The sequence below is a fragment of the Eretmochelys imbricata genome, chromosome 9 (genome assembly GCF_965152235.1).
Source record: "Eretmochelys imbricata isolate rEreImb1 chromosome 9, rEreImb1.hap1, whole genome shotgun sequence".
Lineage (NCBI taxonomy): Eukaryota > Metazoa > Chordata > Testudines > Cheloniidae > Eretmochelys > Eretmochelys imbricata.
In genome coordinates, this window is record NC_135580.1 from 49,419,712 (window position 1) to 49,437,521 (window position 17,810).

At 45.9% G+C, this 17,810-nt stretch overlaps 1 protein-coding gene across 1 annotated transcript in view; it reads right to left on the bottom strand.

The window, feature by feature from the left end:
- Window positions 1-12,483, bottom strand: part of EHHADH (enoyl-CoA hydratase and 3-hydroxyacyl CoA dehydrogenase) — a 48,799-nt gene extending 36,316 nt beyond the window's left edge. Inside the window, exons 1-3 of the mRNA XM_077826043.1 lie at window positions 12,356-12,483; window positions 2,092-2,195; window positions 424-599 (exon numbers count right to left, since the gene is read on the bottom strand). Of these exons, the coding sequence (XP_077682169.1) occupies window positions 424-599; window positions 2,092-2,195; window positions 12,356-12,432 (357 nt within the window). The 5' untranslated portion in view covers window positions 12,433-12,483. The remainder of the gene's footprint in view (window positions 1-423; window positions 600-2,091; window positions 2,196-12,355) is intronic.
- Window positions 12,484-17,810: the final 5,327 nt, after the last annotated feature.

The following is a 17,810-nucleotide window of genomic DNA, read 5'->3' on the forward strand; positions in this document are numbered from 1 at the left end:
TTGTAATCAGATACACAAATCGGTTGACACAAGGTGACTTAAGTTGACTTAACTTTGTAGTGCAGAGCAGGCCTAGGTCTCACTCTTCCTGTGCACCTGCTTCCCTATTGCCAAGGGCAGTGTAGAGAATGGGAGGAGCTGGGGGTGAAGCTGTTAAGTGGGATTCTCAGCATGCAAATGAGGCATTTGGTTATGAGCTCTTTCCTCTAGCCTTTCTTCTGCTCCCAGGAAAGCCATGCAACAGCACTCTTATTAATTCAGCCTCGGGTTCCCCTGGGCTCCCTGTCCAGATCCTTCCATCTCCCCTTGCATTTAGAGCAGCTCTAAGCACTTTACACTGTGTAGGACCTTGTGTAGGAGGACATACCCTTCTAATACATTTGTTGCCCCTTGTTGGACTCTCGATAGTTAACAGCATGTTACCTGTGCATGTGCAATCCTGTAGTGACAGCCCAATGCCACCTCCAGTCCTCCACCCAATGCCATGCCTTCAATGGCAGCCACCACAGGCTTTTCACTTCTCTCTATTAGATCAATTACTGATGTCAGACTGGGCCTGTCTCCTGCCTGAACGGAGGAAAACCCTCGAATGTCAGCACCTGAGGAAACACAGAGAAGCTTAACAAGACCATGAAACATCTGCAGGGCAGGAAGTGCTTGTCATTGCTTAGCATGCCCTTCCTTCCAGACAATTAAGCATTAATGCTGACAGACTATGGACTCCTATTCAATCCTGAACTTGAAGGAAAGCAGCCACAATGCACAGATGTGTGAAATAGGTTGGATGTGATGAAGAAAGCAGTAAAGATAATAAAACCCACTCATTAGCACAGAGGACACCTTGGGGAGAACCCTGATCTCAATCCTCTCTCTGGGCCTAGTCATAAAACCTTAGGGATAGATAAGGCACAACTACCTCCACCATCATTGTGGAGTTAGCACTGAAATTCCCAAAAATGTTTAGTTAAAGAGGAGGTCAGGCTGACAGTATGCAGTCCAGCTCACAGCTAAAGAGCAATATTACCCTCTCTACGAACATCCCACAGGTTACACCCTCTGGAAGTGAACATGTAAGGGAGCCAGCCACCTAGTTCCCCACTGGGTTCTCGCTCCCCACAGGCCCCCAGTGTGTGGGGTCTGCTCCTTCCCCACCTCTTGGGGAGACTCAGTGGTGGCTCATCTGGGGAGAGACCCCTACTGCAGCAGCTGCCACCACTAGACACTTCTACCACAGCCTGAGAGTTTCGGGGATAGCTTCAGGTCTGTACACAGACATAAAGCCACATGGCATAAAATAACATGGCAGCTGTGCATCAGGGAGAAGGTGGGGCTGTCCTGCCACACCCCACCTTCAGCATACAGCAGCTCTCAGTTCTGGCCCTGGATCTGTCCTCAGCCCAACTCCTGGAACCATCAGGGGCTCTCAATGCCAATCAATGTCAGAACTTGAACAGTCTCGATTTGCAGCTCTGTAAAACAGCCCTTTCCATTTCAGGGCAGGTGGCAACGCTACGATATGATGAGTTAATAGTTTCTCTTTGCAGGTCATCTTGATGGGGCTACACCTAATTAGCCCTCTGCAGGGAGTGCTTCCCTGAGTTGATCTCAAATCATGGTGAGAGTTACCCCTGCAATCACAGGCCACTGTCTGCCTAATTTGGTCTATCTATGAAAAACACTATATTAAAGACACATCTGGTCATTGTTGACTGTTACTGCTAGAACAGTAGTTCTCAAACTTTTGTACTGGTGACCCCTTTCACATAGCAAGCCTCTGAGTGCGACCCCCCTTATAAATTAAAACCATTATAAATGCTGGATGCAAAGCGGGATTTAGGGTGGAGGCTGACAGCTCGCAACCCCCCCATGTAATAACCTCGCGACCCCCTGAGGGATCCCGACCCTCAGTTTGAGAACCCCTGTGCTAGAATAACACAAGCATAGTGAGACTACAGATCATGCTGCTACTCTGAAAGACCACAGAATTGTGCACCATGATCCTTGTAATTACTGTGGAAAAATTCTCATAGGAGGTTGGAATAATTATTGACTCAATAGGTGTGTGTATACTAAATAAAGAGAGAATCTTACCTGCACTGAATGTCCCATTTGTCCCACAAATCACAACAGCTTTCACAGCAGGATCTGCATCTGCTTTCTTCACTCCTTGCTCTAAAGCCTGAACAACTGCAGAGCTAAAATAAATCAACAACAATGCTGCCATTGAGCCTGTCAATCAGGACTGCAACCTGGGGGCCCTCTGGAGGCACATGCGATATCTAACCCTGCAACCACCTGGCCTTGGGTAAAGAAACCGAAGGGAGAAAAAAGAAAAGGAGTACTAGTGGCACCTTAGAGACTAACCAATTTATTTGAGCATAAGCTTTCGTGAGCTACAGCTCACTTCATCGTAGCATCACTTCATTGTAGCTCACGAAAGCTTATGCTCAAATAAATTGGTTAGTCTCTAAGGTGCCACAAGTACTCCTTTTCTTTTTGCGAATACAGACTAATGCGCCTGCTACTGTGAAGGGAGAAGACAGCCAGAGACTGAAGCCAGCAAGACCAGCTTAAGCAGGGGCCTGTGGATGCTGGTAATGACATCAATATTTTGGACAGTTTTGATGGGGCTTTCTCTCTGTCCTGCTTGGCTGTTTGCGGCAAACCCTCCTTCACAGTCTCCTCATCTCAACCCCACTGCACATATGCCCCCTGACCTTCAATGTCTCCTCCCCTTCCTTGGTCTTTCCATTTAGACAATCTCTTCCCATCAAAACCCCACTCCCAAAAAATAAAAAAATTGTGTAACTATCATGACACCTGTAGCTATCACATTGTACATTCTGCCTTGAGTGTCTCTTTGGGGTGTTAGTGCTCTGGGGCAGGAAGTGTCTGCTACTATCTGTACAGTGCCTAGCATAAGTGGGCCCTGTTCTCAGTGTGTCCCTATGCAATACTGTGATAAACAAGATTAATAATAATCTCAACTCCACCCCGTTTCTCGCCCATGTAGCCAGGCTCCGAACTGAAGGGACATATAAATGGGAAGTAGCCCAGGGCAGCGGATTTAGACTTGCTGCTGGGAAAAACCTGCTGGTGTTAAGTATTAGAAGGGTAGCCGTATTAGTCTGTATCCACAAAAACAACAAGGAGTCTGGTGGCACCTTAAAGACTAACAGATTTATTTGGTCATAAGCTTTCGTGGGTAAAAAACTCCACTTCTTCAGGTGCATGGAGTGAAAATTACAGATACAGGCATAAATATACTGGCACATGAAGAGAAGGGAGTTACCTTGGAGAACCAGTGCTGACAAGGCCAATTCAGTCACGGTGGATGTGGTCCACCCCCAATAACTGATGTTGGTATTGCTTCCCACAGGGACATGGAGTGGGAGGGCCTGGGTCCTCCTATCATATCCCCTTAAGGGACAAGGCCCAAGTTGAGGTGGAGAACTAAAAATTCCTGGCTTAGTGTCAGGAACAGCCACCTCTACTACCCTGACAGAGAACAAGGGGCTGGAAGTCAGGTGTTCTCCACCACCTGGCCCTCCAAGCATCCATCACACCATCTATGATACCATACTTGTAGCAGGGTGGTCACCCCGCTCCTGCACTGAAGGGGTTAAAACAGCCCTGGGAGAGGGCTTCCCTGGAGAGCCAATAGTAAAAGCAGCCCTGGAGAGGGCTGTGGCTGGGAAAAGCTAGGCTGACTGGGGGAAGCAGCCACAGCTGGCCCTATAAGAGGGCTGAGGGCCAGGAGCTGTAGGAATCTCACTCTAGTCCTGGAGTGGGAAGAGCTAGCTGCCTGGGAGCAAGGTACCTGAGGTGGAGCAGTGCTGGGGAAGGGCAGAGGGAGCTGGGGAGCTCCAGCCTTGTAAAACCCCAGGCTGCAGGCCTTGTTTAAGGCCAAAAGGTACTGGGGCTGCAGAGGGGCAGCCCAGAGACAGGCAAGGGCAGCAGGTCCTAACCCCTTGTCAATGATGAGTGGCCATTACACTGCAGTCTGCCCCAGTGAGCAGAGGCTAGATGATGACTGGCAGTAGTCACTGAAGCAAGGTGGGTTTAGAGGTTTGGGGGTTCCCCTAGGAGGCGAGACCCAGAGTAGGGGTACTGCAGAGGGCAGAACCCCAGGATAAGGGGCACTGGGGTTTGGGAGGAACACGGGGCCAATGGCAGGCAAGACACAGGCCTGCAGAGGGCGTGCCAAAGGCTAGAAAAAGCTAATTCCCAAGACGACCAGCAGGAGGTGCTGCACCAGTGAGTCTTGACATCACTACAGTACTATATGTATGACCATCAGTAATTAACAAAGGACTACATTGCTAATGGCTCTGAATGCTGAAATCAGATAAGATGATAAAACCAATTTTGCCATGATGCAGGGAAACAGACTAGATGACTCACTAAAGGTTCTTTTCAAAGCATATAATTATACGTATCTGGATATCAAACCTTTCTAATTCAGCCATTTCATCTTCTATGGGATGAATACACATTAAAAAGTTTTTTGGATATGATCAGCAGTTATAACATGCTGAGTGTGCTCAGAAGTGTGGTAAACCAGGAGTTAATTTGCACTGGGGAGAGATTTGTGGGGTTTTATGGAAAAAAGTGTGTGTCACAGGTTACTCCTTCTGTCAAGCCTAAGGAAATCAGTCACTTGAGGCTGATACCAAGGGGCAATTCTACCCTCCATTCCCTGTCTTTCCTATCACAGCCTAACACAGAACTGATTTTTCCCAGGGAATAACTGACACTCTGCTAGTACATAAAATTTCCTTTCCCCTCACTCAGCTTGTAGCTTTCATAAATGGGATCATGTTTTTTTGTTTTTTAAGAATTCTAGCAAGAAAAACAATTTTTACTGAAAGCAGGACAAAGGCCAAGAGGAGCACCTAACTGCACTAGCCTCTCACTCTTGTCAGGTCCAGACAATACACTTGCTCCCATGACAGATGCTGCAGGCCCAATGTATACAAAGTTAGTAACATGCATCCTTATTAGAATGTGCTTCCAAAAAACATAACTTACCATGAAGATTCCTATAAGAAGTAATTATAATAATACACAAGAGTTGAAAAATATCAGAGTTGAAAAATGAGCATAAAAGGAATAGAAGTGGCCAGTTATATTTACACATGTATTTCATTACCATGACAGTATATCCATTCAGTTAACAATGGTGTGAAAATTCACTGTACACATTCCTACAACTTTAACCCTTTCAAGATATGCCTAGCTAAGATATGCATGTATTTGTGCAAAGTTTATATAATGAGAAAGACATTCAGAGAGTTCATAAGAGTGCATGCGGTTGACTTACTGTAGACATATTGGAACGTATATGGTGAATTTTCACTTCACTACTGTTAACTAAATGTATGCCCTGTAAGGTAAGAAAATACTTATGAAGATGACCTTAACATGCGATTCCTACTCCTTTTATACATAGGGTTTTCTTAATTGTAATGATCTTGTCCTATATTTTATATTATTTCGAGTAGCAATTTCAACTAAGTTAGTTAAGCTTTTTTTAAAAAAGAACATAAGAAGCCCTGAAAGTTAACTAGGCTTCCTCTTAAAAAAACAAACAAAAAAAGTGCCAAGAACAAAATTTTTCTCTGTCAAACAGGACCGGCTCTAGGCAACAGCAAAGCAAGCACGTGCTTGGGGAGGCACAATGCCAGGGACGGCGTTCCGGGCACCCTTTTTTTTTTTTTGCTTGGGCAGTTGCACTCTCGGAGCTTGGGGCAGCAAATTTTTTGCTTGAGGCGGCAAAAAACCTAGAGCCGGCTCCGCTGTCAAACACTTAGCATTCACAAGATAGGCACTCCTCTGCTCAGACTTTAGGAGGTTCATAGAAGAAGGGTTTCCCTTCTGCAAACTACTTAACATACACAGAAAGGGAAGAATGGAAGGTGTGCAAAAGTTTAGCTGTCCTCCAGTGAATCTACTAAGATGTGCAACAACTTTGCTGCATATCTTGCACGACTGTGTATCTAAGGAGGTGCACTGGTGGATTCACAGATGCATAACTTAAGACCACAAAGGACTATTAGATGACATAAGCTCCTATGCACTATGGTAATACAAATAAGAATAATCTAGCTTAGCTCCTGTATATCACATTTCATGCTGGTATCCAACCAAGCCCAATGACTTGTGCTTTGCTCATGCATATCTTCCCCAAAGACAACCAGTCTTGATTTGAAGATATCAAGAGGTGGAGAATCCACCACTTCCTGGGGTAGTTTGTTCCAGTGGTTAATCATCCTCACTATTAAAAAAGGGTGCCTTATTTCCAGTTTGAATTTGTCAAGCTTCAGCTTCCAGCCATTGGTTCTTGTTCTGTCTTTCTCTACGAGATTAAAGAGCCCTTTAGTACCTCGTATTTTCTCCCTGAGAAGGTATCTATGACGTTGTACTCTATATATTTTAGGGAAATATGCTTATGAGTATAAATATGATGTAACTGGAACATGCTTTATGCAAAAAGTCTCTTGTAAGGTATCATTACAAGGGTTATACCTACTGAATATATTCCTCCTATTTGTATGCATGTAACATTCTTGTATCTGAAGCTAGAAATATAAAGTATAACTTTGAGATCCTATTGTAATTATGCAAGTGTGGGCCATTAATGGTGGTTTAGAATCATGATGGCTCCCATTGACTAGGACAGGGGTGGGCAAACTAGGCCCATCAGGGCTTTGGATTCAGTCCGTGGGACTGCCACCCCCGTGGCGTTGCGGGCCCTGCAGCGCTCCAGGAAGCAGCTGGCACCACGTCCCTGCGGCCCCTGAAGGGGGGGGAGGGGGGAGAGGGCTCCATGCGATGCCCTCGCCTGCAGGCACTGCCCCTGCCCCCACCCCACAGCTCCCACTGGCCAGGAACTGCAGCCAATGGGAGCTGTGGGGGAGGGGCGGCAGTACCTGCAGCCCAGGGCAGCGTGTGGAACCCTCTGCACCCGCAACCCCACCCCAGGGGCCGCAGGGATGTGGTGCCGGCCGCTTCTGGGAGTGGTATGGGGCCAGGCCAGGCAGGGAGCCCCCCTTAGCCCTGCTGCGTGCTGCTGCCACCCTGGAGCAGCTCCAGGTAAGTGGTGCCAGGCCAGAGCCCGCACTGTGAACCCCTCCTACACCCTGCACCCCAAACCCCTGAGTCCCCTGAAGCACCGAGCACACTTCTGTGCCCCAATCCCCTGCCCGAGCCCCCTCCCACACCATTCCTGCACCCCAACCCCCTTCCTGCACCTCTCCTGCACCCCAACCCCCTGCCCTGAGCCCCTTCCTGCACACTCCACTCCTTCCTGCACCCCAACCCCTGCCCCAGCCCTACATTCATGGCCCTGCATGCAATTTCCCCACCCAGATGTGGCCCTTGGGCCAAAAAGTTTGCCCACCCCTGGACTAGGACAATTGATTGTAGATGGTTTATTTACCTGCAAACCTTCTTGGGTACGTGAGGGCCAGCCCTAAAAGAATGGTGGCTGGGGTCTCACAGGACATGTGAACAGGTCACCTGATACTGGAATCCATCTTAAACCTAGTACTTTTCCATTTAGAAGGAGGGGTGGAGACCCAGAGACACACAAGATTCCCGCCTTGGGCCAAAGCTATAAAAAGGGGTGGAGCATGACAGAGGAGGCTGCCAGTCATGAGAAGACCTTTAGTTTCCACCTACGATGTCTGCTGGAACTAACAAGAACTGTACCGGGGAAAGGATTGATCCCAGACTAGGAAGAAGTCTAGTCTGTGAAAAAAGCTTATTGGAACATCTCTGAGGGTGAGATATTACCTGTAATCAGTTTTTTTTATGTATTAGGCTTAGACTTGCGTGTTTTTGCTTTATTTTGCTTGGTGACTTACTTTGTTCTGTCTGTTATTACTTAAATCCTACTTTTTATACTTAATAAAATCACTTTTATTTATTAATGAACCCAGAGTAAGTGATTAATACCTTATGGAGCAAACAGCTGTGCATATCTCTCTATCAGTGTTATAGAGGGTGGACAATTTATGAGTTTACCCTGTATAAGCTTTATACAGAGTAAAACTGATTTATTTGGGGTTTGGACCCCATTGGGAGCTGGGTGTCTGGGTGTTGGAGATAGGTGACCTGCTAAGCAGTTTTTGGTTAAAGTCTGCAGCTTTGGGGGTGTGGACCAGACCTGAGTCTGTGTTGCAGCAGGCTAGCGTGTCTGGTTCAACAAGGCAGGGTTCTGGAGTCCTAAGCTGGCAGGAAACAGGCTCAGAGGTAATTCCAGCATGTCAGGTGACAGTCCCAAGGGGGTCTCTGTAACCGAACCCATCACAGTACCTACACACGGTTATCAAGTCACTGCTCAATCTTCTTTCTGATAAACAGATTGAGCTCTTTCAGTGTCACTGTAAGGCATTTTCTCCAGTGCTCAGATAATTTCTGTAGCTCTTTTCTGCACTGTCTCCATTTTATCAACATCCCTTTTCAAATGTGAACACTGTCTACGGTATCCCAGTATCAGTTGGAAAGCTATTCTTTTGTGGATAAGAAGAGTTGGCTCCAATTTTTGCCAGGATGATTTTCTGACAAAGAAATACCCCTTTTTTGCAAAATGGAATTTTTTTTCCATGGGGGGTCAATTAAAATGACAGCTCCCTGCTGCAGGCAGAAAATGAAATTGACAGACAGCTGCCGAGGCTCTGGGGCCAAAAAGGCACAGAGCCAGAACACTCAGCCTTCTTGCCTAGCTCTACGGAGTTGGACAGGCACAGAGCTGGGGTACTCAGCTCCTGTGGCTTCAGGGTTGGAAGGAAGGTGAGAGGCTGAGCATGCCAGCTCTCTGGCTCTCAGGCAGCCAGGCAGGAAGGCTCTTGTCAATTAAGTAAAATGGACAAGAGCCTGCCAGGCGGGCAGCTGGGAAAATCCGTTTTGGTTCTCCCAAAATGAAATTTTCCATTAATTTGTTTCCAGCAAAATAATTTGCTTTTTTGGTGTCTCATCCTAATTCAGGACAAATCCCACCCCCCCAAAAAAAAACAACCTGTAAAGTATTTTGCAGGAATTTCTTTTTTCTGACCAGCTCTTCTCTTAAAGCTCAGCAAAGAGAAAAAGTCCCCTTTGCTGAAAAGTTCCTGAGCTGCACAGACAAGGGGAGTCTAGGATTCCTGACCTGAAAGAGAAAGTTGCACTCAGACATCTGATATTTAAAAGACACTGTGGAAAAGTCATTTGTCCATCTCCGTTCTGCTGCAGGGTGGAGTCTCTGTTCTCCTGCAAAGTTCCTGAGCTCTGCATAAGGGAAGAGCCTCTGATATTTCAGAAGAAAACAGTTACAGAGCCCTCTCTCCAGCAAAGCCCAGGTGCCTCTCCCACAATGCCTTTTACATTTTAAGAGGCTACGAACACTTCCCCTGAACTCATAGGAAAGCAGCAGCAGCTACAGAACCAGGCCAGTGAGGGGAAGTGCTGCATCTGAGCAACTTCTACTGACTTCTGCGGGAGTTTGTTGGTATGCGGGAGCTGCAAAATTGGGCCTTGGGGAGCCCTGCTTCTGCCGAATGCACTGCCTTCCAAGCCTGACTAGTTACATTTCTTTCTCGTACTCACCTCTAAAACTGATTTATTTATTTGAGATAGAATGTTTCCTCTGTAGACTTCTCTGACAATCTTGGAATCTTATTATATATATATTCCAAATATTTATCTGTCACTCTGAAGCCTAGAAAACCTGAGTCAATATGAGGCAAAGGAAACAGCTACAAGCATGGTTAAGGGTTCTTCTTGTTTAGAATATCATCTGGTTGAATCATCATAAGGATTCACAGTCTGTTACCACCCAATTAAGTTCTCATCCATTTTCAGCTTTACAAATTGTACCCTTACGACAACCTGCACTTTTACCCAGTACAGAAAAGCTCTAGGCCCCTTTGACATAAAATATAGATCAATAATTCCCTTCATTTTTTACTAAATTGCACCAATTCCATCCCATATAATCGCCCCAACCAACAAACCCACAGTCAAAAGTTGAAACAATCATCCTTTTCCAATCATTTAACACTGATGACTCAACAACCTTTACAGGCACTCAGGAAAAGAGATGGGCTTTATAGTGTGCCCCACAGGCCATCAAGTTTGGGCTGTTTTGAACCAAGGAAGGGGAACAAATTCCAAAGCCACAGGCACCGCAAAGAGTGCCCTCCCAACAGCACTCATTAATATGGTAACCATAGTAATAATTTTATTTTAAACTAATATATGCACAAGATCAGTTTAGATCTACATCAACCAACAGATTTGTGTTTCAACAAAAATATTTGCAGATTAAGGGAATAAAAAAAAAAAGTTGGACATCAAAATTAGAATCTGAAAAAGTAGACCTTCTTAAATTCCTTCAAAGTCCTAAACATGTTTAATTTCCAGAATATTATCCATTTTAAAAGTGGGTGGTGGTATTGTGGATATGAAACACATTTATTTTCATCCCTAACAAAGAAAACTGAAACTTCACTTTGAAAATCTCAGAGAAAAACTTAGTTGACGGTGATACTCAAGTTCTTGTGCTTCTTTAAGCCAGGTTGGGCTCCCTCCTGCTTTACAGAGACTCCAAAAAGTATGTGTGCCATGGGTGCTGGAACTAGGGGTGCTGCAGCACCTCCTGACTTGAAGTGTTTCCATCATATACAGGGTTTACAGTTTGTTTCAATGGTTCTCAGCACCCCCACTATAAAAATTTGTTCCAGCACCCCTGATGTGTGCTCCTGTTTCTTTTTATCAAAATGGTGAAGGACTGTACACATTTGAGTTAATTTCATGGAGGATTACAGTACCTGTGGTTAGATATTTGGCGGTGTGTGTGTGTGTTCTGCCTGCATGCTGCCCCAGCTCTGTGCAGACAGCCAGCATGGTAGACCTCAAGCGAACTGCCCAATGATCACAAGATCCATTAAGGTACGAAGGCACCAGGCCTGGTTTATTGTCAACAAAGCACGGTAATAGCACCTGTCAGACTCTATGAGAATACTAAGACATCAAGGGAGGCAGGTATCATAGGCTGGAGGAGGCTGAGCCTACCCAAACAGCCATGTGTGGCCTCGCCCCCACTTCCCCTCCTGCTTCCCGTTCTGCAGGCAACTCTTCCTGTGTGCCATGGCCCCAGATGGGGCTGGCACCAGGGCTGCGCTGCCCGGCCTCCCAGCGCTGGGAGGGCTAGGGCTGGGGCTGAGCTGCCTGGCCTCCTGGCACTCCGGGGCTGGGGCTATGCTGCCCGGCCTCTCGGCACTGTGGCGGGGGTGCAGCCAGTAGCTGCAGTGGTAGGGGGACCTCTGGGCTCTGTTGACTGGCACAGAAGGAGTGGAGGCTTGGGCAGAAGGAGCAGGGAGGGGTCTAGCCTCCCCAAGCCAGCGGTTCACCCGCCGCCCACATAAGACATATATGCCCATGACAATGGAGGCAGCTCAGCGAATGGTGAGACTTTCCATTCCCCCCCCTCCCCCGACAAAGATATTCCCTCCAAGATACATCTTTATAACCTGATACAAACAAGTTACGTACTGCCTCTGACATAGTTACTGCCCCGACATGGCTAGTTATCACCCATCACCTTGTACATGTTGGTTCAACTAAAACATCTTTATTGCGTACAGTACTGTTATCCTGACCTTTTCTTTTAAGAGAGCTCAGTGTGTTCCTGTTATCCTTGGGGAATGTTTTTGTACCATCCTTGATATGGGGATGTGTTTGTGTGAGTAATCTATGCTTAGTACTTTTTAGGAATGTGTATTTCTGCAGTATCAGCACTGTTTTGCCAGATTCTGTGAGCACGGCCTGCCTAATACCAGGCCTCTGATACATGGGCTTATAGCTCAGGCTCTCTTCCCACTACAGTGCCCACACAAGGAACTTTTGTTTTTTTAAGTAAATGCAGTAAAAGTCAATTGATTATAAAGTAAGCAGGTTAATGTTTAGACAAACCACCAGCTAATTCTGCAACACTGCCAAATTCCCTTCCAGTGCCAGGGTTCTGTTAAGCCAGGGCCAGAGTACAGGGTCAGGGTATCTCTGCAGGCCCATGAACGCACCGGCTGTGCGTGTCCGACCGGGGCACACCCGGCACACCGCGCTACTGGGGCTCGGCCGCCGAACCCCGGCCTGTCCCTGCTGCGGAGGGAGCTGTGCGGAGGGAGGTGCTGGAGCCCAGCCCAGCCCCAGGCGAGGTGCACGGGCGAGCGGAGATACCGGCTCTGCCCACCACCGCACAGGCTCAGCACGAAACAAGGGGTGCCCCGCTGCCCTTCCCGGCGCTGCAGCGCACACCTCACCCCGGGAGCTGCTGCCAGGCTCCCCCAGTGTGACGGGGAGCCCCGGCCGTTACCTCAGCACGTTGAGCGGGGGGTTGTGCAGGCGGATCATCGCCACGGCCGCCGCCCCACGCTCGCACTGCTGCGCCATCCTCACCGCCGGCGGCCTGGACTGTGCCCGGGGCGGGGCCCGCCGGCGGCCGGGCGGTCCCGTGTTCCCGAGCGGCTGCGGCAAAGCCCTGAGGAGCGCTCGTGAGCTGGCGGAGCGCCCCGCCCCCCGCCGCAAGGCACAGCCCCGCCCGCACACAGCGGTACAGGGTACGCGCTCCCCCCGCAGCGCATGCTGCCACTGCTACAACCGCCCAGCATTGAGACACAGTCACCCCTCCCAGAGCACACCTCCATTGCATGCCCCCCCGCCCTCAACAGCTGCCCATTGGGTACAATGCTCCCGCAGAGCACATCATTGCCCCATCCCAAGGCACACCAGACCACTCCCAGAAGGGACAAGCCACCCTCCCCAGCACACCGCCATGGGCTACATCCGCCTCGCGCGTCCGGAGCCCATGGCCATCGGGGACAACCCTCCCCCACCCAGGAGAGACATGCACCACTCCATCACACCCTGTATTCCTTGTGTCCCTGTACCGGGGGAGTAGGTGGCCAGCTCCTGCGGGGCAAAGGATTTTCTGTGTAGAGTTTCAAAAGTGATACATGAAACACCAGCTGAATCTTCAGATAGCAGGGTAGCTGTAGTTCAAAGGTGACTGCATTAACCTGCTGCAGGATCTTGAAAGGACCAAGGCATCGAAAGTCCAGCTTGCAAGCAGGTCTGTCGGTGCAGAGATGCCCTGTAGAGAACCATACCTTTTGTCCCACTGAGTAGGTGGGGCCTTGTTGTGGGGTGCTGGTCTGCATTCCATTTATAGTCTGCTCTTGCTTTTTCCAGGTATCCCATTACTTCTTCCCAGTCCCAGTGCATCTGCTGTATCAGATCTGAGGAGGCCAGGTTGGGAGAGGAAGGGAGTAATTGGGTGTGGTACACATAGTTAGTAAAATAGAGGCTTTGACCCATAGTCATATGTGCTGAGTTGTTGTAGGCAAATTTTGCATAATGGAGAAGCAAAGACCAATCATACTGGTGGTGACTGATGTAGTAGCACAGCTGCTGCTCAAGAATTATGTTGGCCCTTTCTGTTTGGCCTTTAGACTGTGGATGGTATGCAGAGGAAAGACAAGTGCAGACTCCCAGCAGGCACAGGGCCTTGCACCAGAACCATGTCATGAATTGTGATCTCCGCTCGGACGTGATGTGTTCCAGAAGGCCAGAGGCAGAATACATGGCTAATCCATAGCTGGGCTGTCTCTTCAGCAGAGGGGAGGCCTGCACATCCACCAATGTGATATATTCCATCATGTGCCAGCAATGCCCCTCTGCCATGTACATTGGCCAAACCGGACGATCTCTATGCAAAAGAATAAATGGACACAAATCAGACATCAAGAATTATAACATTCAAAAATCAGTTGGAGAACACTTCAATCTCTTTGGTCGCTCAATTTCAGACCTAAAAGTCGCAATTCTCCAACAAAAAAAACTTCAGAAACAGACTCCAATGAGAAACTGCAGAATTGGAATTAATTTGAAAACTGGACACCATTAAATTAGGCTTGAATAAAGACTGGGAGTGGATGGGTCATTACACAAAGTAAAAACTATTTCCCCATGCTAATTTTTCCCCTACTGTTACTCACACCTTCTTGTCAACTGTTTGAAATGGGCCATCCTGATTATCACTACAAAAGTTTTTTTTTCTCCTGCTGATAATAGCCCACCTTAATTGAGTAGTCTCTTTACAGTTGGTCTGGCAACACCCATTTTTTCATGTTCTCTGTGTGTATATATCTTCCTACTATATTTTCCACTGCATGCATCCGATGAAGTGGGCTGTAGCCCACAAAAGCTTATGCCCAAATAAATTTAAGATTCACTAGTGATTTTCATTTGTGTACACTTTCCTTTAAACATGCAAACTGACAACGTGTGATTTTGTATGCAGTGTAGTTGTAGCCATGTCGGTTCCAGGATATTAAAGAGACAAGGTGGATGAGAAAATGTCTTTTATTGGACCAACTTCTGTTGGTGAGAGAGACAAGCTTTTGAGCCACACACAGCTCTTCTTCAGGTTTGGGAAAGGTACCCACAGCTAAAGGCAAGGTGTTTAACAGTGGTGTTAACAGACCACTCTACTTTGAATGGTCCCTTAGAACATGTGCTAACTACTTATACTAAACAATCTGTTCCACCTTGAATCAAACTGTACCATAGAATCTCTATGGCTAGAAATTCCATGATTGAATAAAAAGAGTACAGTAGTAGGAATATACTACCAGCCACCTGATCAGGATGGTGACTGTGAACTGCCCTGGGAGAGTAGAGAGGCTATAAAAATAGAAAACAATAATAGAGGATTCCAATTATCCCCATATTGACTGGTTACATGTTATCTTAGGACAGGATGCAGAGATAAAACTTCTAGACATCATGAATGACTGCTTCTTGGAGCAGCTAGTCCTGGAACCCACAGGGGGAAAGGCAATTCTTGATTTAATCCTAAGTGAAGAATAGGATCTGGTCCAAGAGATGAATGTAGCTGAACCTTAGTAATAGCAATCTTAATGTGATTAACTTTAAAATTCTTGTGGGGTGGAAATACCAAAGAAGCCCTAGCATTTAACTTCAAGAAGGGGAATGATACAAAAATGAGGAAGCTAGAAAAGTGGAAATTAAAGTAATGAGAGTAAAATGCCTGCAAGCTGCATGGAAAATTTAAAAAACCACCATATTAGAGACTCAAATTAAATGTATTCCCCAAATTAAAAAAAAAAAAAAAAAAAAGCCACCATGACTAACAACAAAGAGGCAGTTAGAGGCAGGAAGGAATCCTTTAAAAATTGGAAGTAAAATCCTAGTGAGGAAATCAGAAAGGCGCATAAACGCTGACAAGTCAAGTGTAAACATAAATAAGGCAAGCCAAAAAAGAATTTGAAGAGCTATTACCAAAAGACACAAAACTAAGAGCAAAAAGTCCATCAGAAGCAGGAAACATGCCAAACAATCAGTGGGACCACTGGACCAATTGAGGTACTAAAAGAGCACTCAATGAAAACAAGGCCATTGTAGACAAGGTAAATTAATTCTTCGCATCAGTCTTCACTGAAGAGGATGTGAGGGAGATTCCCACCTGAGCCATTCTTTTTAAGTGACAAATCTGAGGAACTGTCCCAGATTGAGGTGTCAGTAGGAGGTTTTGGAACAAACTGATAAATTAAACAGTAATAAGTCACCAGGACCAGATGGTATTCACCCCAAAGTTTGGAAGGAACAGAAATATGAAATTACAGAACTACTAACTGTTGTGTGTAACCTATCACTTAAATCAGCTTCTTTACCAAATGACTGGAGGTTAGTTAATGTGATGCCAATTTTTTTAAAAGACTCCAGAGGCTATCCTTGCGATTACAGGATAGTAAGCCTAAATTCAGTATTAGGCAAATTGGTTGAAACTATAGTGAAGACTAAAAATATCAGACACATAGATGAACATGATTTGCTGGGGAAGAATTAACATGACTTTTGTAAAGGGAAATTATGCCTCACCAATCTATTAAAATTCTTGGAGGAGTGTGATGCCGCGAGACCAGGTGACAGCTTAGGCCAAGGTTCCTAGGCCTCAACTGAACACTATCAAATGCATAGTTGGAAAACAATCTGACTCACCTGTGTGTTAGTACTGCTAAAATAGGTATTAGACTAGACTTGTAACAGTGTGTTTAGACTTTGTCATGCTTGTAAATTGCTGCATACATTAATCTCACTTGTAATATCTGTAACCCATGCTGTAAGATAATACTTAAGTATTTGTTCTGTAACTGTAAAAATGTTCGCTCTCAAACTGCAAATCCAGTGAGGAATCATCACCAAGTGTGAAATACTAGTTTGCACCTATGATCTATTACTCACAAGTGGTAACATCATCAGGATGATCCCATCACATTTGTCTCCAGCACTGGACAACACAGTGTCAATCTCCCTTTGTTATATAAACCTATTTATAACTTTTTCTTACATATATGTATTAGTCTCTCATTTCCATGTTAAATCTCCTCACTGTCAGTTCAAACTTTCTAGCTTTTTAATTACTTTGTCTTTTCTTTTTCTCACAAACATGATTACTCTGCAATCTTATACATGCACAACACTAAACATGATTACTGTGCAGTTTCTTACACATATGCAGTTCTGCTTATCCTTACGCTGTTAAATGTTATCAGAATATAAGAACAGCCATACTGGGTCAGACCAATGATCCATTTAGTCTAGTAGAATGTCTTCTGACAGTGGCCAGTGCCTGATGCTTCAGAGGCAATGAACAGAACAGCAATTATCACATGATCCATCCAGTCGTCCAGTCCCAGCATCTGGCAGTCAGAGGAGCAACAAGAGCATACGGTTGCGTCCCTGACCATCTTGGCCAATAGCCATTGATGGACCTATCCTCCATTAACTTAATTTTTTTGGAACCCAATTGTACTTTATGCCTTCACAACATCCCCTGGCAATGAGTTCCACAGGTTGACTCTGCATTATGTGAAGTAGTACTTCCTTTTGTGTGTTTTAAACCTAATGCCTATTAATTTAATTGGGTTCTTGTGTTATGTGAAGGGGGAAATAACATGTCCCTCTTCACTTTCTCCACACCATTCATGATTTTATAAACCTGTCTCATATCCCCCTTTAGCTGTCTCTTTTCAAAGCTGCATAGTCCCAGTTTCTTTAATCTCTCCTCATATGGAAGCTGTTGCACCCCCCGCCCAATCATTTTTGTTGCCCTTCTCTGTACCTTTTCCATTTCTAATATATCTTTTTTGAGAGACAGTAACCAGAACTGCATGCAGTATTCAATGTGTGGGTGTACCAGGCATTTGTATGGAGGCATTATGATATTTACTATCTTATCTATCACTTTCCTAATGGTTCTTATCATTCTGTTAGCTTATTTGACTGCCACCACTGCATATTGAGCAGATGTTTTCAGAAAATTATCCACAATGACCCGAAGTTCTCTTTCTTGAGTGCTAATAGCTACTTTAGACCCCATCGTTTGTATGTATAGCTGGGATTATGTTTTCCAATGTGCATTACTTTGCATTTATCAACATTGAATTTCATCTTCCATTTTCTTGCCCAGTCACCCAGTTTTATGAGATCCCTCAGTTAAATCCTTACCAGACTGTGAAGAATTACAATCTTGAGTAATTTTGTATCATCTGCTAACTTTGCCACTTCACTGTTTATCCCTTCTTCCAAATTATTTATGGGTATGTTGAACAGCACTGGTCCAAGTACAGATGCCTAAAGGACCCCACTATTTAACTCTCTCTGACCATTTGCACCTACCTTTTGTTTCCTGTGTTTTAACCAGTTACTGATCCATGAGAGGACCTTCCCTTTTATCCCATGACTGC